A 23,950-nucleotide genomic window follows, 5' to 3' on the forward strand; every position below is an offset into this window, starting at 1 on the left:
TGGCAATCAGAAAAAAACCCACACTGTATGCTTGTCCTCCAGTGCCTTCAATAGGTGCTGCCCAGTGAAAGCTTGGGCATCCTTACTTTTTCCATCTTCTTTGCTGAACTCAATATAACTGCAGAGGGCTAGGGAGAAGGCATATCTGTAGCCTGCAGTAGAAAATCCAGTTTAGTCTTTCTGCTTTAGTATTATCACTGATGTACTGCAGGAATGGCCAGAAGACAATAATTCTTCCTCCTGCGTGTTTTAAATGTCTTCCCAGTGCAGCTGCAGAGTTTATTCATTCTCATTCCAGTCGTCTCCTTCGATATCCTTTTAATTTGATGCACGACACCTTCTCTGCTAGAGCAAAATGTCACAAGCAGGCAAGGTGCTCACTTCTGAGGAAAAGCAGCCTGATCTGCAAATCACTTTTTTCAACCCCATACAGATTTTTTATTTTTTTTTCACTCTCTCAGTTGGAAAGATAGAGCTTACTTCTAGTATTGCAAGTGTAAGCAGCTCTGCTTAACATTAATTTTAGGGAGAACTTTTGAAAGTGTATTTTAGGAAGACTCGGCAGCTGGAAATGGATGTGTCTATAAGCACACAGACATATGTACAATGTACCCAAGCCTGACACTTGAATAGATGCAGTGCTGGTACAGTTTTCCTCTTGGAAGCCATAGAAAGCTGGGGTTGTCTGTCGGGGAGCCACAGATAAAGAAGGAAGGCAGGTGAATGCCTTAGCTGAAACCTGCAGCTACAGAAGAGGAACCTGGAGTGCAGGATTCTCACTGCAGAGCCCCAGGACCAGGTGCTCTCCTGTGCTGCCTGATGGCTTTGGGCTTGGAACAGTCACCCATAGGCTCTTACACACTGGGCTAAGGGTGCTGCAGTTGCTGAGCTTATTCATGTAAGTGCTGAATGTTTTGTTTCAAATTACATGCTGAAAATGTCCATTTGTTCCCATTTGAATATACTCCATTCAAATTTGCCAAGATTTATGTTCTAAAATGGGAGCTGATGTCCCATTCTTTACAATCACTGTATTAGCACTCAAATAGTCTTGCTACCCAGCTGGAGAGTCCTTTGAACAATCACAGCACCTAAATATGGGAGATCCATATCAAGAATGCAGTTTAAAATGCAGAACTTAGAGTCCAAACTTCTGAGGATGGGAGCAAAAGATGCAAGGGTCAGAAAAAAGAAATGCAATGTTTCTTTCCAAGTCAAAGCAAAGAGTACAACTTCAAATGTGAAGAACTGCACATAAACTACTGCAATGCCTTATTTATCTAATGAAGACTGAAGTAACTCATGAGCTTTTAATGACGTAGAATCAAATAGCAAATATTAACTCTTATGCAATGAGTCATCTGCAGATCTGAATCTTCCTCTGGTGTCCTACTAATCAATAAACCCTCTTGTCCTACCTGCACTTGGTATATTTGGATTAGATAACCACTTGATGGAGATGCCTCATAGCTTTCTAAATTCTTACCTCATGTTGTCTTTTTAGTCTCAAAAAGAGCTCTCCACCATTCCCATTTTACAGATGAAAACTGAGGCCTAAAAATGTTAAAGGTGATATCCATACAGTGCTTGAAATCTTGAATCCCCTCTGAGAGATTTGCAGTATACCTTTGTAATTTTTTTTTTTTTGGTTTTGAGAAATAAACTATTTTTCTTGAACTAGTCTGCTTCAAAAATTTCTCTGCAAATATGCTTCCAGCTTGGATACAACCTTCTTGGTTTCTTTAACCCTTGCCTTTCAGATCTGTAAGTGTGTGTGGTGTATCCCACTGCATCTCCGTGTTTCTGCCAGCATCGACTTCTGTTCTCCTGCCTCTCCTGCCTGGGTGCACGATGCATTGTCCTGAGCAGCTGGGCAACAAAAATGCCAAATGCAAAAATGGCAGAAGAATCTCTTTGCTTTGTTACATCCCTGTAAATGTCTACTTTAGTCCCTGCAAAAAGAAAAGGATCTTTGATTGATATCTCAATCTGTCTTTTAATTTCTTCTGCTGCCTGTTTCACCTAGATTCTGTCACCGATAATTTGGTTTTAAATGTAATGGATAAGCTTCCAAACTATCCATCTTCTTCCTTAACCACAGCTTCTTTTGGTACATTAATGACTGAAAAGTTACATTTCATTTCAAGTGAATTTGCAAAGCAACCTTTAGATAATAGGCAGTTCTAATATTCTGACATCGTTGAAGCTATTAGAAGAATAAATCAAAAGAAAATTCTCCTACTGCCTCCACGCAAAATGGAGGGAAAGGATAGAGCAGAGGCCCCAGTACTTCGAGGCTGCACAACAGCAATTACCAGACACTGAAAAGGGCATAGAAATGGTAGCTAGAATGGGGTTTATCTCCCTGAAGTTGAAAGGTGTCAGGAAGAGGTGGAGAGGAAAGTCCACTATTGAAACTGAAGTCATGGTAATTGCCTTCATATCACACAGGTTTTATTCCTTATTGCATAACCTTTTTTAATGCACAGGGAAACATTGGAATAAATCATTCTGAAGATTACCTGCAGAAACCACAGTAACTATTTTGATCTGAATGCAGCTGAGTCTGCTCACACTGGTGGTGGATTTAGCTCTTAAATATACTGCTGATAATACTTTTCTTGCAAGAATATATGCAGTGATGCTTATCCAATATCCCCCAAGTGATGTTAGGAGCCTGTATCTGTGCAATGAGTAGCACTGATTGTGTGGGGATTATTTGTACTTGGGGTCAAATTAAGAACAAGTCTTTGTATCTGGATCTTTCCTCACAAAGGATCTCTGCTGTGGAAAGGAAATGAGAAGAAAAACAGTCTTTTTGAAGTAATTTGTAAGACAGGGAAGATGTAAGCAGCTCCATGAGCATTTTGATTTGGCTGAGGAATGTTCTGCTTTGGAACGTGTCCCTGCTTCTTGGCAGATTGAAACTACTCATTTCAGAAATGCTTATTCTGCTCCTGGAGCAAGAGCTTTTGCTCTCGTTCTATGTTCTCTGCCCTCTTTATCTTATTACAAAAAAATCTCTGCATGTGGTCTCTTGGCATTGACAGAAACCCCTCAGAGAACTTGGAGAAGTCACTTAGCTGTTCTCAGCCCTGCCTTTAAGAAGGCAGCAGTACTGCAGGAGCCACAGAGGGATTCTGAGACAGGCATGATATCTAGAAGTGCAAAAGTTCCTTTGTTGGTCAAACAAACTTACACAGTGAAAGCAATGATTTTGGATTTCTCTCGCTGCTGAGCTTCTGCTCTTTGTTAAGAGAAGGGTAGGCAAAAAGACATTTTTTATTTACTTAACATTGTAATTCCAATACAACATTTACAATGTGAATCTTTTCATGCTGGTTTAGAGGGGTTTTTTTTGGTTTTTTTTTTTAATGTGACTGATTTTCAAGTACTGTAATGATCACTCACATCACTCTTATTGTGCAGGTAAACAATGTGTCTACCTTTACAGGGCCAATAATGCTGTACAGCTGATGAGAGCCATTGCTAACTTGACCTTCCTGTCTGATTTGTACTTATGCATCTAATAATAAATAATCACATGTGGAAGAGTCAATAGAGAAATAATGCAACACACTCCTTTCAGTACCCTAATTCAGCAAAATAAACCATGAGGAGCATTTCAGTAATTTACTATAGTAAGTGCTCTCAGCAGCTTCAGTATTTCAGCTGTTTGGTGCTCCAGCATGAAGAAAATTATCTTGGTAATTAGTTATATTGTTATTTAATAGTCCCCAGACAATATTCTATTCTTCTGAAAGAACAGGCCTTTCCTTCTCTATCTCCCTTCCCCATTACAAAAAAATGTTTATCTATGAATCTTTCCCCTTGCCAAATCGCCTGTTTTTTTGTTTTTTTCTTTTTTTTCCTGTTTACTACTTTCTAGAAAAAGTTCCCAGTTATTGAAAACCAGCTTGTGATTAGCAGCTGCATTGATGGAGCTGCAGGAGACTCCCTCTTCTTGCATCTCTCTGAGGCTCTGAGAAAGCCACAGGAACAACTCCTGGGCAGGCAAGGGAGCACAGGTGAGTGGGAACAGTGGTTGGCAGAGACTGCAGAACTGTCCCATGAAACCTGGGTTTCTCCTCACCTGGGCTTCAAGGGAAATACAAAAAGTGAAAAGGATAGTGAAATAGACTGGCATTAAAGCAGAATAGTAAACTTCAGTCTCTGAAGTTAGATGAAAAATAATCTTTGTAAGTTGCATGTCCTTAGACATGGAGTTTTCTGCTGTTTCTGCAGTAATATGGTGAAAAATAATAGTCTGAGGGGCACAACAAGGATGAGAAGGAGTACACTACTTCCTGGAAGCAATCAAGCTGAGGTGACTTTAATCTTTTAAAAACTGCTGGGGTGGAAAATACCAAAGGCTAATGTTCTGCAGGCCTAACTCAACATTTGGGGAGGGAAAGGGTGAAGCTGTTGATGGAACAGGAGGAGAATCCCTCCAGAAGGCAAATGGGTGGGAAACACATGAGAAAAACACACAAGACTAGGGAGGAGAGGTGGGGAGAAAGGCTGGAGGCTTCTGCAGTTGAGTGTAGGTGGTTATGACCTCAATAAAAAAGACACTTCCCCCAGTGTCACCCTCAGTCTCAAAGTGATTTTTATTCCTCCTGTTCCAGAGGAACAGACTGTCATCACTCTTTTTTTCTGTCTCACATCACTCCCTCTGTGGTACTATTTCTTACTGCTTCAGCAGGAAGCATCTTGTTTGCATATACCTCTTATAATAAACAACATAACTTCTAGTTTATTTAATGCCTCCAGATTTTGTGCTTTCTCAGTAGTGGCCTTGTTGCAGTTGTCTTTTCAAAGTACTCCAGTTTGAAGAAGCCAAGCTTTTGTCTCTAAATTTTTGACTGCAGAGATGTTTTGGGTTTTTTTAAATTTACTTAGTGACTCAAGCTCCACAAAGTACCATTCTTACTTCTCACCAGCTGGTGGTCCATATGCCGCTGCATCTCTACTCTTGTAAATACACGTTTGAAGTCATGCTCATAGATCAGACTTTTGGTGGTTAATATGGCAATATGTTAAAATGTCAAGCGATGCAGAATGAGTGAGTCAGGGGAAAAAAAATAAAATAGAAGCAGTATTCTGCACATTTATAAAATTTTCCTTCTGAAGGGCTCCCAGTGGTCTGCAGACATCAGGGGATTTCTGCCAGTCTGACAGGGTCAGCACAGGGCTGGGATTCGGGGATCCACAGCATCTTGAAAGAAGCATCTGTGAGAGGCAGTGGCTCCCAGCTTCTCAATGTTGTCTACCAACATGTTTAAACTAAATTAGGAACAAAAAATACAGTCTGACACATTGCCCGTGAAAGATTGCCAGCTTCTAACTCCAACTCTTCATTACTCTGGAAAGAGTGGTGAGTGTTCTGTGAGGAGATGGTAATTTGGGACTTAGTGCTCAAAAAGTGGAAAAAAAAAAAAAAAAAAGGAAATCCTTTGAACTTTGACAGTGCTTCAGAGAACATCCTAATGATTGTGGCTGCAACCTGTGTCTGCAGAGTAAGACTGTCAGAAGCTTCAAATCTTCGGACCTAAGTCCATATTTTCAACTCAGTCATGGCAGCACCTTCACCACCTACATTTCAAGCAGAGGTACAATCTCTGACCTCTCATACTTCCTCTTTTCATTGCATAATTGCCCTTAAATTTGGCAATAACTCTGCAAGCCAATGCCCTAATTTCTAGTGCTGAAGAAAGTAGCCAGGGTAAGAATAGAAAATGCAGCTAAGAGCTTTCTAAAAACGAGCTGCCACTAGTAAGGGGATAATAGTTTTGTTGATTTTACTGTTTCTGCTGTTAATAACAATGCCTTCTGTCATTGTGAAAGTTGTAGTTAACAAGTCTCCAATTCAGTGGCTCACAACAAAAGTGTAAGGAAACAATTTGTGCCATAAAACCATGCTGCAGCTGTGTGCCAACTATGGGTGCATGAATGCAGACTTGTAGCTGGAAACACTCTGGATGTGAATGACAGGAGTATCATGTGAGTGATTTATTGTTTAGATGAATGTAAAAAAATATAAATAGCATAGCCTTTTAGAAAAAAGAGTATGTTGTTTTCTTGAGTCTCTCTCCAATTACATTGGAATCACGCTGCAAAACTGTAGTGAACTCTTCAGCTTCTGTGTGGTCTGTGGAAACCAATATGTAATGTAACTAATCTATGCATAATGAGGTAGATAACACTCAAAAAGGAGTTGCAGTTCTGGGAAAAGATTGAAGTCCTCCAAGGATGCAGTAATGGATTCATTCAGTTACTTAGAATTCAGCATGCAACCATATCTATGCCTATTTATATCTTAAGATGCTTCCCAATATTGTGACTATAGAGATGATGAATAAGGAGATGGGATGGTCTACAAATCCAGGCTGGCAATTTGATCAGAACCATCTGCTCTGCCTGCCATGATAATTAGTAGTTCAATTCTATAGGAACCTTGAGATGAAAATCCTAGTAGAATTTGTTTTTACTGTTTTAGGATTTGGAGCTCTCTTTGGGGGATGGAGATGAGATTGCAAAGTAACTGCAAAGCCACAGTAGAGAAGTCCAGTCCACACTGTGTTACTGAAAAGCATTCATTAAAATTTTATTATCAAAACTGTAACTCAAACTTTTCATGTTCATTGAGTCCAAGTAAAATGATACTTATTTGCTTCACCTTCTTAGGTTATAAAAAAATGTTGTTTTCCACACTGGACCATGGGAGAGTTATCACTGCATTAAAAAAGAATGTTTTCAGATGAAAATGTTCTTAAAAGCAAATTAATTGAGCCAAACTCTCTAGATAAATACTGTTTTTTTCAAACAGCTCCAAGTCACTGTGTGCTGGAATCAATGGGACACCTCTCTTGGAGATTTTTTTCTTTTCCATTTAGATGATATTCAGTTCTAGTTTGTAAAGAAAACCCTCCAGAAGCTCACAGCATGTGAAGCCCGTCGGTTCTAGTAAGTGAATCTGCTGAGGCTTTATCAATTTAAAAAGCATAACACAGTTGTAGGAAAGCAAGTTGAAGTCTATGGTTTCTGTAAAACTCTGCATCAGCAGCTTTGTCAAGGTGAAAAAAAAAAATGTTCTTGTTTTCAGAAGTTACCATCATCTAGAACGTTTTGCATCATATGCAGTAGACAAGACAGCTTTAGTCCTCTGAACTGACATTTGTTAGCAGAGTATCTGTTTAGTGCTATAATTTAATGTATTTTTAATTTTTCAGAAAAAAAAAATCATGACCTCTAGGTTGTGATTTCTCTTGTAGATTGAGAAGGAGGGAAGTGGGGCGGCGAGGGAGGGAAGTTGCTTTGTTACTGAACAGTATAGGTCAGCTAAATCTGGCCCAAAGAAACTCACGTCAGTCTCCTTTACCTATGACTCATTTCTTCCCTCTCCTGCTCATATGGTCTGTTGCCAGAGCTACCCCTTGAGTTTTACAAAGGCCTAATTAACCTTCTTCATGGAAAAGCCAAGACTCTTGGTCCTTCTTTCACATGGAACTGCAATCCACCATGTATCTCTTGGAGGCTTCCTGCTCTTGGTCCCTTCTGGAGTGAAAGAGTTTAACAAAGAACATTTGATGTAAAGAAAAGACAAAGACACTGTCAGCAGCATCTCCTGAAAAAAATAAAACAAGACCAGAAAACCATGAAAATATGCTTTGGAAGACTCCACTGCTAGGAATGTAATTTTAGCAAGGGGGCTGCAGTAGCTCCAGCTGCAGAGCATGGATACTGCTTTGCCTTCCACAAGTAAGAAAACAGAAAATTCCATCATTCACATTACTTTCATCTGCCCTATTTACCTGGGGACCTCTGCAACCTTGTCAGATATCTAGGGGCTCCAGAGAAAAGATGGGCATTAACTGGGCTACGCTACATTTTGAAGTGTGGGCTGAAAATCTGCCTGGAAACCTGTCCCTCATGGCCATCACACTTGGTGACATTGGTACAGCAAGGACAGGGATATGCCAGGAAATGTATTTATTTTACAAAAGGCTTGTGAAGGCTCAGAACTGAAGAGGGAGAGGTTCAGACTTGTCAGGGTCATGCTGCTGATGTGGCTTGAGACTGCAGGTGCTTCCTTCCCCACATGGCTCTGCCCAGCACTGTGTTTGCAGGGTTGCAAGGAGATGGGAAAGTGGGATTTGAGGGCCAGCTGCTGTGCAGATTTGGACAAAAATAACCCAGGCCAGTCATGCACCCCTTTTAGCAGCAGCCTGTCTGTGAATTCAGCACTGGAAAGGAGTAGGACAGAGGACCATTTGGGCTTGTGTAAAAACTTCCCAGTCAGTTTTGTGACTGGGACAATCAAATTTTTCTGTTTTGAGTTGCTTTCCAACTAATTACTTAAATATTATTTCTGCTCTGTCTTTCATCACTCTACTTGCATTGCTTTGGGCTAGTTTGCTGTTTTTCTCAATTTTACCCAGTCTTCAGGGTATTTGACTCAATCTTTCCTTCTTTATTTCTCAGTCTCTTATCAATCTAAATCTGAATGCAAATACAAAAAAAAAATCCCATCATTTTTATTCATAAGCTGAGAGTCAAAAATAAACATAGAGTTTATTCTGAATTCAAACAGAACTGTTTCAGTGCTATAGCTTGAATGTAGCCACAAAAATCCAATTTCCGTGCAGAAAACAGCACTTGCTTCATCATTAAGGATGAGTTTCTGTCCATGAATGTACCTTGTTACTAGTTTAACACTGAGTTGATAACAATATTGGGCAGAGCTGCAATATACTTCTTTTTCAGCCACTCATGGATCTGCTTTAAATCTTGGAATGTACTTGGTATACCTTGGTCTGGACTGTTTCTGATTAACTCCTTGGAAATACTTCTTCCTTGTTACAGGACAGACATAGGCTTCATGAAAAGAGGAAATCATATCTCAAAGGGCAAATGACCCAGCAGTTACAAATTCAGATATGCACATGCAAAGTCACGTGCCACACATTTAGTGCTACTTAAATGTAATTTCAAACACCTACATCTGTAGAACTTCTTAGCAGTAAGACCAATTATGCAGATATATAGGCAATTTATTTTTTTATCTGTAGACTGCTCTGTAAAGGTGAAGCACTGAATACTGTATTAATTTGTGCAATACCTTGGTTAAGCCAGCATCCCTGAGTAAAATAGCAGCAGAAAGATTTAACACTTTTTAAACTAGAAAGCACAGAAAAGAGGAGTGTTGATTGCTTCTCTCTTCAAATCGTGCTGCAAGAATGAGCGATGTCAAGGGAAAAGAATAAGTAGCCATCCATTTCTTGGAATTCTAGCATAGTTCTTGGAATGCCTTAAAAACTAATCAGTTTCTTAAACTGACCCTTTTGTCTAAATGGCAGTTACAGCTAACAGAAACATAAATTGAGCTCATTTGCTTGACCTGATTTGTATGGAAGCTTCAGAATTAAGGCCCTTTACTTTGACATGGATATGAAATTGGTCTTGAACAGAAGGCAGCAATTTGGAGCTTCTGAGTCATGAGAGTTTCTTGTGAACATGAGGGTCTTTGTAGAACAGAAGTGACTCCCTGAAGAGCTCAGTGGTTTCCAAAAAAGTTTGAAGCTCCTCTTTTCTTCTACAACATCCTCCTTCTCTTTCTCCTCCTTTTGCAAACCAGAAAAATCAAGGCAAGGTGGTAAAAATTTGCATTTTGCTCTGAACAGCTGAAATGGCATTTGTGTAGTCATGGTGTCCTAGTGTGTCATGTAAGTTAGTCATTTTTTTTTTGCCAACAACATTTTTGCTGCTCAAATACTGCTTGCCCTCTTAGATGCAAGTCTGCTGCATGAGCTGTGTGTACATGTTCACTTGAACACAACTTCTCAGTTTTGATTTTGCTGACATGGTGGCAGCTGGGCAAGCTCAGGATGACAATTTGATTTTTCAATGATTCTCCAAGCTTAAAAAATGTATATATGAAGAAAGTTATGTTTTAAGGAATGAGAGAGCTGCATGTGACAAGGAGGCCTTCACTTTTATCCCAGTACAAACATTACTGCAAACCAAGAAACAAGCAGTGACCCTGCACTGTTCAGTGAGGTGGATCTTGTTTCTCCTGGAAGAGTTGAATAACAATTGGTGAGCAGTTCACACGATCAGTAGGGCAGTCACACACATGAGAGAAATCCTTCAAGAACTACAGGCACTTGTGATCCCGCTGTTCTGCTGGAGGGCTCTGGATATTATACAATCCTCACATTCATGAATTCCAAAAGGCATGGTTACACCTCACTATCTACTGTCTATTTTTCAGCACATTGTACTTCATGCTAAGCTGGCTTTAGGTCATCACTAAAACATAAAGGCAATTCAGTCTTTTCAATTTCTTAATGTGAAAAGCTTAATAGTTTTGATATACTTCAGATGCTTTTGATTTTTAAAGACCACTGCATCAAATGTGGTGATACAGTTTTTATTTGAATGCATTCTAAAGTCACTTGTGTGTAAATCAAGAATTGATTGGTAAATTAAATTGCCTAAGCCATGCCAGCAGCAGCAGAGCTGGAAATTGCAAAAAGCCTGTAATAAAGTGTTGCAGACAAGTTATCTCCTTTCTTTCATCAGTCTGTGAGCTGTAGCAGCAGCAAGCATTCAAAATCTACTTGATTTTACCACAGAGCACACTCAAGTGTGGTTCACAAACTGTACTGTCCTTGAACCATCTGGGGTTCATAGCGTGAAACCTCTTATGTTCTTCGGCTTATAAAATTGTTTTGTTACTGCTGCAGTGGCTGCCACTGTTTGCTTTGCAAGTTGCTGGTTTCATGTTCAGCACATACCCCCCAGCATCTTCAGTCAAAATGCTTACATAAACTGGAGCCTAATAGCAATAAAGGGGATGCATCCAATTTTCCCACCTTTGAATTTCCTGGGATCAAGGATAATTGTGTCTTGGAGCTTGAAGGGGGAGAACACAACAAGAAAAGAAAATGTTCTGTAAGTTCTGCTCCTTATGATACAAAGTTCTGAACCAATCACAAGCACTATACAAAATGAAATTTTCTTTTATTTTTTTTTCTTAAATATTTGTCCAAAATGCCTCCTTTTATTTATTTTTCTTTTCTGAAAAGTTCATGCCATTGTTCAGTGATGCACTTTGCCTTGCAAGAAAAGGGTAGGCAGAACATTATTTGTAAGCTAGGCATCACTGGGGTCCAGCCTCTTCCCCATGACTCACTGCAGCTCCTGGCTGATGGCATGGCTCATCTACTCCTACCTACTTCCTTGGTCTCTTCAGATGTTTGCTCATCTCCCACTTGTCCCTGCAGGCCACTTTACACAGCTCTACCTGGTTTCACTCAACTTGAATCTGTTCTGCTCTCTGTTCCTGTCATGTTTCTTGTTTGGTGGATGCTTTTGCTTTGCTCAGTGTTTATCTAGAACTAAAGGATGCTATAGCACAACACTTGTTACATCAGCTGATGGGGACAGTTCCCTGCATACTGACACCACTGCCTTTTAGATCATTCTGCCAAGGAGCAGACAGAAGCTCAGGGCACAGGATTGTGGGACAGCAATAGCAGCAACTCCTTCCTCAGCTGAAGTAACACTGCTCTGACTGACTAGCACAGGGAATAGTAATGGTGGAAATTAGGTGTGATAAGCTGCACAAGCATACTGTGCCTCTGACAGCACTAACAAAATTCTCAGAAGTACTGGAATAGGTAGATAAGCATGGCTCTGTGCCTCAACCAAGCCCAGTTCCAGGGATATCGTTCCCCTGGGGGCTGTGAAGATATCTGTGTGTGTCCATTGCTCCATTGCTATGTTTGACAACCACCAAACTCAAAGCGGAGTGTAGGCTCAGAGGGAGGGAGAGACATGTGCTTTAGCTACAGTCACACCTTGGATGGCAGCATGAACAAACCAGATGTGCTGAAAATAGCACTGCAGGGCTATCACTGCTGCTGGGACTGCCTGGCAGATAAAAACTGCTTGCAAAACAGAGGAAAAATTAAAACCTGTTTTACCTGTTTGAATATATGCTAGGCAGCTTTTTTATCTTTTCTTCTCCATCTTTCAAAATGCACCCAAAATTCACCCAGCTTGATAACATTTTACCATCACCTCTAATGACCCCAAACTCATGGCCCCTTCATGCTAGCATTTTCCCTATGCTCTATTTCTTCTGAGCTTGCCCTGCTCCATCTCTTTGGCTGTGTCCACAGCTGGGGTTTCACCTCCCAGCATCAACTAGAGCCTGAAGACACTGATGAGCAGATGGTGGAGCTGCTTCTTGCACAGCCCTGCTGCTGTCCTGTGGCATTTTGCTTCTGTACAAGGCAGTGGCTCCCAGCATATCAGCTGTGGATATGAAGACCAGACCTAGGGTAAAGTAAATCATGTTTGTTGGTTAACTTTCAGGGAAAAAATATCCTCCCGTTGTGTTCAAGTATATGGTAAAATTAATGTAGATACAGGCTGAGAGAGGAATAAGGACAAGGTGGGGATGGCAGGAAATTGCAGTGTGTTCATTAGCATATGAAGAGGGCTATATTTATACCAAGTGCAAGGAAGGCAGCATGATCAGGTGGGCATTTAGGAAGGTATTTACATTTCCAGTAAACCATGACAGAGGCTTTTCCCTAGAACTGCATGTGCCTCTGATGTTCCTTTTGAAGAAACCCATATTCCTTCCTTACCACAGATGAACTCAAACATGCTTGAGAAAAGTCCAAGTCTAAAAATTCAAGAGACTTGGATCAAGCTGCTGACTTACTACCAGCTGTGTGTGCAAAACAAACCACTTTGCTTTCATATGTTCTGAAACAAAGACTACAGTGAAATGAAGATGTTACCTCGCAGGTTCCTTGAGGAACAGGTCACTTTTATCAGAGATCCCTGGGTAATTAGTAAAGTGCCCCTACTGAAGCTACCAAAATAAAGTAATCCCCAGTTGAGGAATGCCATGATTATATTGAAAAGTGGAAGCTGAGCCTCCTTAGAGCCACTGTGAGCCTGGCAGTTGGTGATGGTGATGATGTATCCTGTTTTGTGTACTTTCAGATATACAGTTCAGCCTGTTGTGCATCTTGAAAGCTTAGAACTAAGAAGATTGATTTATAGAGCTTCTGAATTGTCACTGAAATTTTAGGAGTGCATTAAATAAAAAAGAAAAGGCTTATTCAACAGTATCTGTCTCTTTAAGTGACATTTCCTGTGGAGTGAGATACTCTTCAGTGTAAGGAACCTGAGAAGCTGGTCAATATTTGTGTATAAAGTATTTCTAGAGTTCTGTTTTGCCAAACCTTACATCGAATCACTAGAAAGTTTGAATATTATAACCTGTATTTCAAGCAGGATGGAATGGAAGCAAAGAAAAAGTTGCCAGGAGTCTGTATTGAGGTTGCAGTGGAACTGCTCTTTCATTTGCACATCTAACCATTATATGGGTTTGATCCGACTTGAAGGAGTAGTTTCCAGTGTATCAGCAATTTCATGTGCCAGCCACCACAGATCTAGAAGGGCTCAGGCTTGGAAGGCTTCTGTTTCTCTTGCATATATGCACCAAAGATAGCACACTGCTGAGTCAAAGTAAGATAGTATAGGTATATTTGAAATTCACTTTATTAACTAAGATTTTCAGTCCTTGTTTATAGACATGAAAAAGAACCAGATCCAAAAAAATGTATTTAAAAGGTTGGAGTCAGAAGTAATTAATGCTTAAAGTGACTCTATAACCATACACAGCCAACCTACATAAGTGCAGATCCTCAAGAGGTTTGTGATTAGTAGTTAGCCTTACTTCTGCCTAATGTATTGGTACCTTGAGATGTAATAAACACTGTACTGCTAAGAATCATTTACAGTGAGAAGACTTCATGGCAAAAACTGATTCTTTTCAGTCAAAGTTTTAGCACAAAACTGCCTGTTTCTACTTCTAGAGGAAGGTGTCCCTGTGTCAGGCTAAATACTGACAACCTCCCACCTCTGCTTCCTACTGCTCCTTCCACACACACCTCTGTCACAGCAAGCCCCTGCTGAAAAGGACAGCATGTGACATTGCAGGTCACAGCAGCTCCTTGGTCTGCAAGGGAATTATTGCTGCGTTACGTGAGACGAATCACATTGTTCTGGACAGATTCTCAGTGAAGGAATAAGACTTGTATTAGTTTGCACTATTGCTTGTGCTGTCTGACTCAATGAATTTTATGGCTGAACAAAGAATGAGCCATCAGTGGATCAATTTTTCAGGCTCCTGGATTCACCCTTTGCTCTGAATGGGTCTGGCCGCCCTGGTCCTCGGGGATGTCCTAGGTGGATCCCATTCTCTTGGGCTGAGGAAGGTACAGAGCTCACCCAAAGACTTACTGAGCTGCCTTCATAAAATGTTTGGCCCTGTGAGCTCCCACGAACTGTCACCTATTCTTATTTAAAAGACTTTCTTCTCTTAAAGAGCACTGTGGATTGAAAACCTCTATTACTCTAACCCTGAGTGTTTTCAACCTGGCTTCACTGTCCTGTGGTTGTGCACCTTGCTCCTGTTATCCTGTTTCTCTAACAAGATTTGTTTCCTTCTTGCTCATTACAGAGCCCCTTTCTCCTGCCCCTGTTGCAGGAGCCTTGAGCCCTCTGTGCTCCTCAGCTCCACAGCTGGTGTGGGGTCACTCTCTACTCCTTGGGCCAACACCATCCCAGGTGATGTGGAATGGCATATCCTCAGCTGGTAGCAAAAAAAAGAGTGGGGAAGGAGCTGGGCACAGGAGATAGGGCAGAACACAATGAAGTATCATGTGGGAATGGCTTTTCCATGTTACACTGGTTTCTGCATATAACAAAAAATACCTCTTTCCTCCCAGCCTGACATTTTCCTCTCATTTCTTTCTTTCTTTCTTCTCCTAGCTTCAGGTCATCCCTCTTCATGACCTCTCTGAAGCCACTGTGGTTAAAAAACAGGGTAGTTTGTTTTTTACCTGGGTACCACACTTCGATAAGTTTAGAAAAAATCTAATTCTCTCCAGGCTTACCAGCTATAACTTCACCAGAGTTTACCAGCTATTTAAGATAACCACTCCAGATAGTTTCCTTAAACTGCCAAGGATTCTGTCAGTTTGCACCCAAGAGAATGACTGGTGACAGGGAGCCTGGAAACGTTTGGGACGGAGCAGTGCAGCTTCTGCACTGGGTCCTGCTGGAGCTCCCCCAGCCTGGCTTGCTGCTCTCCTTGGAGCACAGGGAGCTCTGGGACTCTAATCTGTACCTGCTGGGGTGATGGGGACCAACCTCTGCCAGAATCAGCTTTTGCACACAAGAATTTTTAACAGAAAATTTCTTTAAAAAACTCCTGAGAGAGCCTGACGCTTCTCTTTGCGGAGTTAATAGTGAAGCTCCTACTTCATTTCAGTGGGGCAGGGTCAGCTTTTCCATCTGTGTAATGCTCAGGGAGTACTGAGGTAAAGACTGGAAAACCTGACAGCTGCAACATTGTGGTGTTTGGAAAATGGAACTTTACGAATGTTTATCCTCCTCATAGAAAATTCTTTCTTTATTTTCACTACATTCTCCTGGGATCTGCAGCTCATTATTGCAAAAGAGGCAAGACTAAAAGCAGAGGCCAAGGTGTGCTCAGGAAAGTATCACAAGTATTAGAATGCATTTGTGCACACAAGCTTATCAAGCAAACATATAAATATATATTCACTTGCATCTTCTAAGAGCGATTCATGACAGAAGTGTGCACACACTATAGGTGATTGTTTGGAATTTTTATTAGACACCAGTCCATACACCGAGGCACTTTCTCAGGCATTACTCAGGAAAAACTCACAGCTTTAACATCATAGTGCTTAAATACACAAAAATCCATAATACATTGCGCAGTGTTTTTCTTTCAGCACAAAAGTTACAATACTTCTGTTACCATGAGCCTCTACAAAAGTGTATAAGTGCTTTAAAAATATATTCTTAGTAACTTTTGGACATGCGTCTTCAAGTCCACTGTAAGAGATCTAACCTCCTTTGCCTCAAAAGAAAAACAGGATTCTGTTTCCAGCCCAGAATTCATTAAACACTTGATCAAATTCCTATTGTTTTGCATTTGCCATTTCTTCCCCAGTTATTTCTGGAATTTCAGAACTTTTCTGCATTTCTAATAACTCAGGATAGCCATTCCAGACTGAAGGAAGCTAAAAAGTTGTTCTTGGACAAGAGTTGTCACTGAACAGAGTTATCAGGTCCAGAGAAGGAATTTAGGCTTGTCCAATAAAACCAAGTAAGTTCATGGCAAGTGTATTTGATTATGAAAAAGAAGTTCCATAAAGTATTTAAAGGGAATAATTTAAAGGGTAGTAAAAAGTTCATCTCTTACCTATCACTTTGATAATGTGTTAGGTTTTACTAATTTTTAATTCATTTATTTCAAAGGGCTAGAATGCTTTCTTCTTTCTTTTTCTTTCTCAACGACATACACAAAAGCAATATCCCCCAAAGCAGACTTGCACTAGGACATGGGATGGAAAACTTATGTTATAAAACCCATCTCCTTTTGCTTAAAGCAGAGAGATGTGCTGAGAAACTGGTACAGTATGACAACATTTTAAACACAGAGGAGACGAGATTTATCTGGCTAGTATACAATATAAAACAAAAATCGAACACCAATGTTACAGTGCTATAGTGAAACAAACCACATTAATTAGATGCTTTGAAGTCAAGCCTATATTTTCTTCAGCTTTTTCATGAATTATTGATCCACTTTCCTCATTAAATGGAATGGCAGGCTCTTGCAGTAAATGGAAAAGTGGCTACAACATTTATATAATCAAATATGCTCTGCATCTGGCAATAAAACACGTTTGTGTGTAAAACACGTTTTCTGAATTGACATCCCTGCAAAACAGATTTACTAGAACAACCACATTCCTTTCCTTTTGTCTCTAAAGCACAGCTTGCCTTGCATCATCATGGAATCCAGTGTTCTACTCTGATCGCATTAAACAAAATATTTTCCAAGAGCCTGTATTGTGCATTGTGCAACAGAACATTTCTTCTCTATAATGAGATGTAAATAAACTGTCTCACTTACCTTATTTTCTCCATTTCTGCCGCAGAGGCCTACAAGAAATCAAATAATAGGAGCAAGTGAATGAAAGAAAACATTCACTCTGCAGATTTATGCATAGTTAAGGCTTTCCGAATGCTTCTCGACAAGTGGCTACAAAGCGGCGGCGGGCGAGCCCCACATCTGCATTAGCCGAAAATAGCGGTGGCAGCTGAAGTGGGGAGCAGAGCGCAGTGGGAGCCCGCGGTACCCACGAGCCCTGGCCACCAGAATGACTCAGTTGTAGCGCCGAGGCAGAAAATGGGGAGGGGAAAAAAGAAGAAGAAGGAAAAAAAAAAAAAAAAAGCAAAAAGCAAGCAGCAGCAAGTAACAGGTTACTGAGCCTCCTGGGTTTCCCAGGGAAAGTTGAATTGCCGTGCTACCCTGTGTGCGGTGGGCATGGCAGCGGGCTGGGCTGGCGGGGATTGACAGTGACTTCATCACACGTGAATTTGGAGCTCAATTCATCATCTTTCACAGAGCCCGGCAGATGGAAGGACACGAGCTTGCCTCCTCAGTGGGAGTTTCGAGTAATCAAATTACTTTCCTCAAGTAATACACTATCTTGACAATTAGCATCTCGGTACACGGAGGCGTCTGGTTAACCCTTGCGCTGCCGCCGCCCCGCCTGAGGCTGCGGGCGCCTCCCCCGGCCCCTGCCCCGCCGGGTCCCGTTAACCCTTCAGCCGCCGCTCGGCATCCTCACACACCCGGCACAGCCCTGCCTGCTCCTGCCATTGCCTGGGCTCTTCCTACCCTATGGATGCTGTGAATTCCTACTTATCTATAGCACGGAGACGCGTTCATTTCTCCAGCATTACCTATATGCAAAGCATAGTCTTGTTAACTCTTTGGTTTCTTTTTTATCATTAACTCGTGCAGATCCTAAGTAGCTGCTCCCATTTCATTTTAGCACAGCACTGGCACAGAATCTCATCAATTCTCCCAGTTCTGCTTTTTATTGTAACTAAGGAAGGAGCGCTCAGAGCAATCCTGCAATCTCTAGAGCCAGATAAATCCCAGCATCACAGAATCTCTTATTTATACTGAAAGCACTGGCCATTAATCATGAGCACTTCAAACCTTATTGATTAATGGCTAACAATCATATTTGAGTATGAAATAAATTAAAGATTAAAAATAGAGAAATGTAAATTTAATCAGTTAACCAGCAGGAAATTTGTCAAACTGCCTAATAAAACATTCCAAATGACAAATTGTTGGTTCTTCATTGGGTCACTTGTCTTCCCTTTTCTCATTTACTTTTGATTTGCCCATTAGAGATGTTGTCAGTCAGGCTGGTGTTTGCACGGTAATTTCTGATGACAAACATTAAGGACTTCAACCATTCACCACAACTTGGTGGGCAGGAAGCCAGCTGCAGGAAAAACCCTCCTCAGTTTCTCAGTGACATATGCAATACATGTTTGCATGGTCCTTGCTATGTAAACATGGATTGCATAGTTTCATTCCAACATTAATATGTTGGAGCCACAAGGTTATGTGTGCAATCTTGAGATTAAAAGCGTAACCTAAGGACCCATAATTGCTTTTTCTAATTTGTGTCTGTCTATTGAATCCTGCATACTCAGTAGCTCACAGGAATAGATTCAACATCACTGATCAGAAAACGGACCACAGAGGCTCTCTCCCTGGGCATGAGAAGCTGCTGGCTACAGGCTTGCCTGTTTGGCTCTCCAGACATGAACTCTCCAACACTGCCCTGCTCATCATGTTCCTTTAATTTTTGGGGAGATGATATAGTTCTTTTGCAGGGCTACTCACTATTTGTTTGCCTTGAACTCTGGGAGGCACTGTGAACTGGAACTGGGAGTCACAGGGTACTTAGAAAATCTGATTTCAGAGCTTCTATTATGGCAGCATGTGCAGACATGAAGGGAAGATACCTGGCCTTGCTTTTGCCTAGTGCTTTGAATAAATCTGCACTCATGGGGTCAGTGTGGGGGTTGCTTTGTGTGATTAAATCAAAGTATTGAGAAGAGGAGCTGTAGACTGATGTTTTGGTGATACTCATCTGTGAATGCAAGTGAGTCATTGGCTGCCAATCCTGACAGGAAATTAGTAGGGAGAAAAAAGCACAGCAAATGCCTAACACCAATTCAAACAAAAAAACTAAACCAAGCTGCAATTACTTTTTTTTTTTTTTTTACTGGTAGGGCTGGATTTTTTACCTCCTCACAGTAAAAGCTCTTTGTTCCCTGAAATATGGCCAATTTTCCTTTGGACCATTGAGGAAGTTCTACTCTGCCTTTCCCTGGAAGGCTGTGCAGTAAAGAGACATCTCCTCTCTGATGTGGGTTCAGATCAATCCTCCTCAAGGAGGATGCTCTGCCCCAGGTCAGGGGCCTCTCTGGGCTGCAGCACTGCAATGCTCTATTATGTCTTTTGATGGGGATCTGCTTCCAGTAAATAAATAGGAGCACAGGACAGGACTAGAGCCTGTGTGTTCAGCAGATTGACTTAGCTTTCAGCCTAGGGAGTCAAATGAGTGTATAGATACTAGAAATGGTGAAAATAAAGACAGGAGCATCTGTAGAAATATAGCTTCCATCCCAAGCAGTTTATTTTCTCAGATAGCTGTGTCCCTTAGAAAGGTAATTTTTATCCCCTTTTTTTCTTCTCCTTCTTCCATTTCTTCCTCTTCTCTATATTTGTTTTTTTTTTTTTTTTTTTCCTGGATTTTCTTTTTTGCCCCCAAAAAGCCTTAGCAACTCACAACTATTTTAAAAGTCTGTGGTTTTCTGAAACAGCTCTGTAATCACAAGGTGACATTTTTACTAAGGCAAAATTGCTGCTCCTAGCCGGATCCCTGCCATTGATTTAGCCCATGGAAGTTTAGAGGTTGCATCATCCTCCCACTGCTGTCTATGAAGCTTCCTATCTAAAATATCTTACTGAATTTATTTAAAAATATGTTCTAAACAGCTCTGAATTGGCCACTTTAAGGACAAATCTTGTCCTTAAAGTCTTATGGGACCTATTTCAAGCAGATAGACCAAAGTAAAGGTTGGTGCAAGAATGTCCTTAATGGGAAGTCATCTATAAATTACTTGCTAGTGTGTTTATTCAAGTGATTCTTGATGCCTAAACTGAGCAGGGATTGAAGCTGTGTGATTTTTTAAAATTAAATATTTTAAATTAGGATCAGTAATTATCTTTAATTATAAAAATATCAGATGTGATTATAAAAATATCAGATGTGATTTATTTACATTTTTTAAACAATATCAATACAGTATGACTAAATAATTTATTTAATTTGCCTAAAAATAACAATGTTTGCTTTTAATAAAAAGTTTAGTCTGTGTAATTCAATAGGCTACATTTTTATATGCAGTGTATTTACTTAAAATCCTGGGACAGGTTTGAAGATTTTAATTTTTACACACATACTTAGTGTGGCAACTCTACCTGGAAGCACTTTTGGGCAATGTCTAATAATATTGATAGAAACCTGATTTTTTTTCCAAATGTTTGAAGGAAGCAAGTGTCATACACCAAACAACTACCAAGACTGATCTTTTTGAGAAGTGTTGAACATTTAAAAGTCCATTTTGGGGCAGATATAAAAAAAAAAAAAATCAGGTTTTTTGTTTGGTTGGTTTTTTTTCCCCTAATATAACCCCTGCCCCTCACTTATTCTAGATTGCAAATTGCCATTCTTTGATATTCTTTGATAAAAAAGTCATTTGCTGGCTTGAATGAAAACATGGATGCTGTAAATGGAAACCCCAGGAAATTTTACTGTGCTTTTTTTCCCTCTTTAGAATATGGTGATTGGCATTTAGACAGCACAACAACCTTTGGGTTGTTTCAAGTCAGCAGAGTGAATGAAGGATACTGATTCCCTAATTTTGTATCTTTCCATGTTTTATTAATGAGTCAAACAAGCTCAAGACAATGGCAGAATATTCTTAGTCATTGACATACATAAAGCTTAGTACAGTGATACAGTTATTTGGGTTTTTTATATAATCAGTGTTTATAGTATTGATTATTGAACCCAAACATGTTTTTAATGAAAAAGTCATGCAGATAGTCTATCATTCTATTCAGTTCACATTGTGTTTATGCTTTACTTTCTTTGTGATATCTTTTTGAGGGATAAGCAATCGTGTGATTTCAGATCTTTCAGACATCTAATGAAGTTTCCTTCCTCTAAGACCTTGAGATTAATTTTCATCCTTCCACATCTGCCCAATGTCCACGTGGAAAAGAAGTACCCTGGAAGTGAATTTTAAATTTTATTTATTATCTTTTGTTTTCTTGGGAAAAGCTGTTTCATTCTAGAGGGAGGGACTGGACCCAGAGTCTGTCTCAGTGCCCACCAAACCTTCCCACAGTGTTCAGTGACTTTGGAGTCACATATTGGCTTGTTGCTACCAAAGGCACAAGAAAAGAAAGAGTAGAAGGAAGGTACTGCCACTCGTTTATTCCGTCTGTTTACAGTTGTTTATTATTGTGGAAGTTACTTTTATTTCTTTGTTGAGGAAAGCTGTAAATGAGAGCTCATTCACAACTAAAGTTGTCTGGACTTCTGGCAGGTGTGTAAACTGACACATGTTTTAAATCCATCTGTATTACTTTAACATTCTTTTGTGCTCGCTGTTGTAGTCAAGTTTTATTGATAGAAACCACTGTGGTCTTTTTACCTTTCTCTTCCTACAGAGTACAAGAGTTAAAGATTTGATTTAATAAAAATTACAGATGACATAATTTGATAGGATCAATCTTTAATTAGATGTTGATCAATTTTTAGAGATTTCTTTTATTGGCTTTAAAGTACCACTCAGGCAATGCCTGAAGAAAGACTAAAATTTAATCTACAGGAACTTTAAAAGAGCTGGAAGAAGTGTCCACTTGCATTTGATTTTATTGAATGTATCTGATAGATGTTTATGAAAGAAGAATCATCTTTCTGTAAAACTCTTGCCTGAAGTTTTTATAGAGATACATAGAAAATTGAGTCCAAGTCTCCACAGTTGCCACTGTAATAGAAATTTTGCTCAGAAAGCATGTGCTCCAGCCATACCTCCACACCATGGGCCATAAAACACCTCCACTCTGCTCAGACCAGCTGAAGATAGTTCATATATAAAAGATTTTACACTCAGAGAAGAAAGCAGAAGCTGCCAAGGATAATAGCCTTTATCCTTTCCATACTATTTAACTTGTTGGAACCACTGAAATAAAGAACATTTTCTGTTGGGAAGAGGAACATCACACAGATTAGAAAGAATGGAAAGGTTCCACTAAGCTGTGAAGGGTTTTCATGCTGGACATGAGGAAAAGCATTTGTCAACCAGTTTAGATTTACCAAGCACACGTAAGTCATAACAAATCCTTCAGCACCACCAAGAGCAGCACTGCACTTTCCCAGAATTCCCTCCCTGTCTGGGACCAACTTCCAATGTTTCTTAGGGTGAAAGAAGAAATCAGCAACATTAAATTACAAATGAAAACTCAGATGTTTGGGACTAACTACAAACAGCAAAAGTTCGGTACAAATGGACCTAAGTCAGTAAACAAAAGAAATTGTGTTTTTAATTCATAGAGCAGATGACTGAGTTCAACACCCAGAATTTTTACACTGCACCAGAACACCAGGACATCATGCAATGTCCATGAGGCTGCTGGGATCCATCTTGAACCAGTTAGATTTGTTTTTACCATTTTTCTGAACTCTACTAAACTGATTGAAGTCAGGGGGTGATTTTAACCATGTTGAATTTTGTATGACCAGTTCTGTCTTTGATCTTGTACCAATTTTGTGTTTAAAGCTTATTACTCCCACCCTGTTTTTACATTTCCATACACATTTATGAAGAGATGTTTTATCTGAGAAGGAAAACAAGATGTGATTCTCCAACTACTCTCAGAAGGTTGTACTCCTTTCCTGTCATTTCAGTATTCCTTCTCAGGATCTGTTCTAAATTACCTTAAATCTGATTTGAAAATGGGTGATCACAATATGCATCATGTAAAAAGCACCTTGGCAGCACCTTGTATGGTATATATATGCTTCAGTGACTCTAAAGAAAATATATCTGCAGTGCATCTTGTGCTTGTCTCAGACTTCTTGTGATTTTCTCTTGCTGGACACTCACAACTGTTTTACTCCAACAACACACCTGGAGCTCTGTTTCTCTGCTGCTGACAAATGATGAGCTCCACAAAATAGTCTTTATGTGGATATGTTGTGTTAAAATGTCATTATTCTGATTATAAATAAACCAGTACTTGTATGAGCTCTTTAATTGTTGTCAATACCTCAAACTGCCTTTATTATTTAGGTAAACCTGTTTATTGGCTCAAAGTGACTAACAAGTATTTACAACAAAATGTGTCCAAAAATCTTCTTTGAAAGTTCCAATAATCCCTTTCCTACATGAGAGACTTCCATTTTAACATTTACATAGGCTTTTTATTCAGATTAATCATCTTGAATTACTCTCCATTTTATAAATTTTAGACAGTAATTCTCAACTGAGCACTTTATGAGCTACTTTGTGCAAATCTAGATAGATCATGACTTGTTCCCTGAGTATAAAATTGCTTCTTTTAACAAAAAAGTTACTTTTGCAAAAACTGTCATGTTTAATGCCACCTCTCTTCATCCTTGATTGCTCAGCTTGCTTGACCGTGAAGCCTTCGCTTCGCTTCATGTTACATTTTCTCTCAGCCACTTTGGATGTATTTGTATCATTGCACACACAGAAAAACTTTGCTTCTGGGCTTGCCCATTCATGTGTCAGTTGAGCAAGATTTTGGGCTGGGGATTACTGCAGGATTCCTGACATCAACAGAGTGAATAGTAGTAGTTCGAATCTGCCTTAATTGTGATGGTTTCTGTTAAACCTTCCTCATCCT

At 39.9% G+C, this 23,950-nt stretch overlaps 1 protein-coding gene across 4 annotated transcripts in view; it reads right to left on the bottom strand.

Moving 5' to 3' along the window:
• Positions 1–23,950, bottom strand: part of BEGAIN (brain enriched guanylate kinase associated) — a 157,572-nt gene that overhangs the window by 95,123 nt on the left and 38,499 nt on the right. For 3 of the 4 annotated variants that reach the window (XM_015630005.3, XM_015630009.3, XM_015630008.3), the window contains exon 3: positions 17,045–17,073. The exons of the other annotated variant lie outside the window; for it this stretch is intronic. In XM_015630005.3, the coding sequence (XP_015485491.1) occupies positions 17,045–17,073 (29 nt within the window). The remainder of the gene's footprint in view (positions 1–17,044; positions 17,074–23,950) is intronic. 4 annotated transcript variants of the gene reach the window in all.

Source organism: Parus major, chromosome 5 (assembly GCF_001522545.3).
Source record: "Parus major isolate Abel chromosome 5, Parus_major1.1, whole genome shotgun sequence".
NCBI classification, from domain to species: Eukaryota; Metazoa; Chordata; class Aves; order Passeriformes; family Paridae; genus Parus; species Parus major.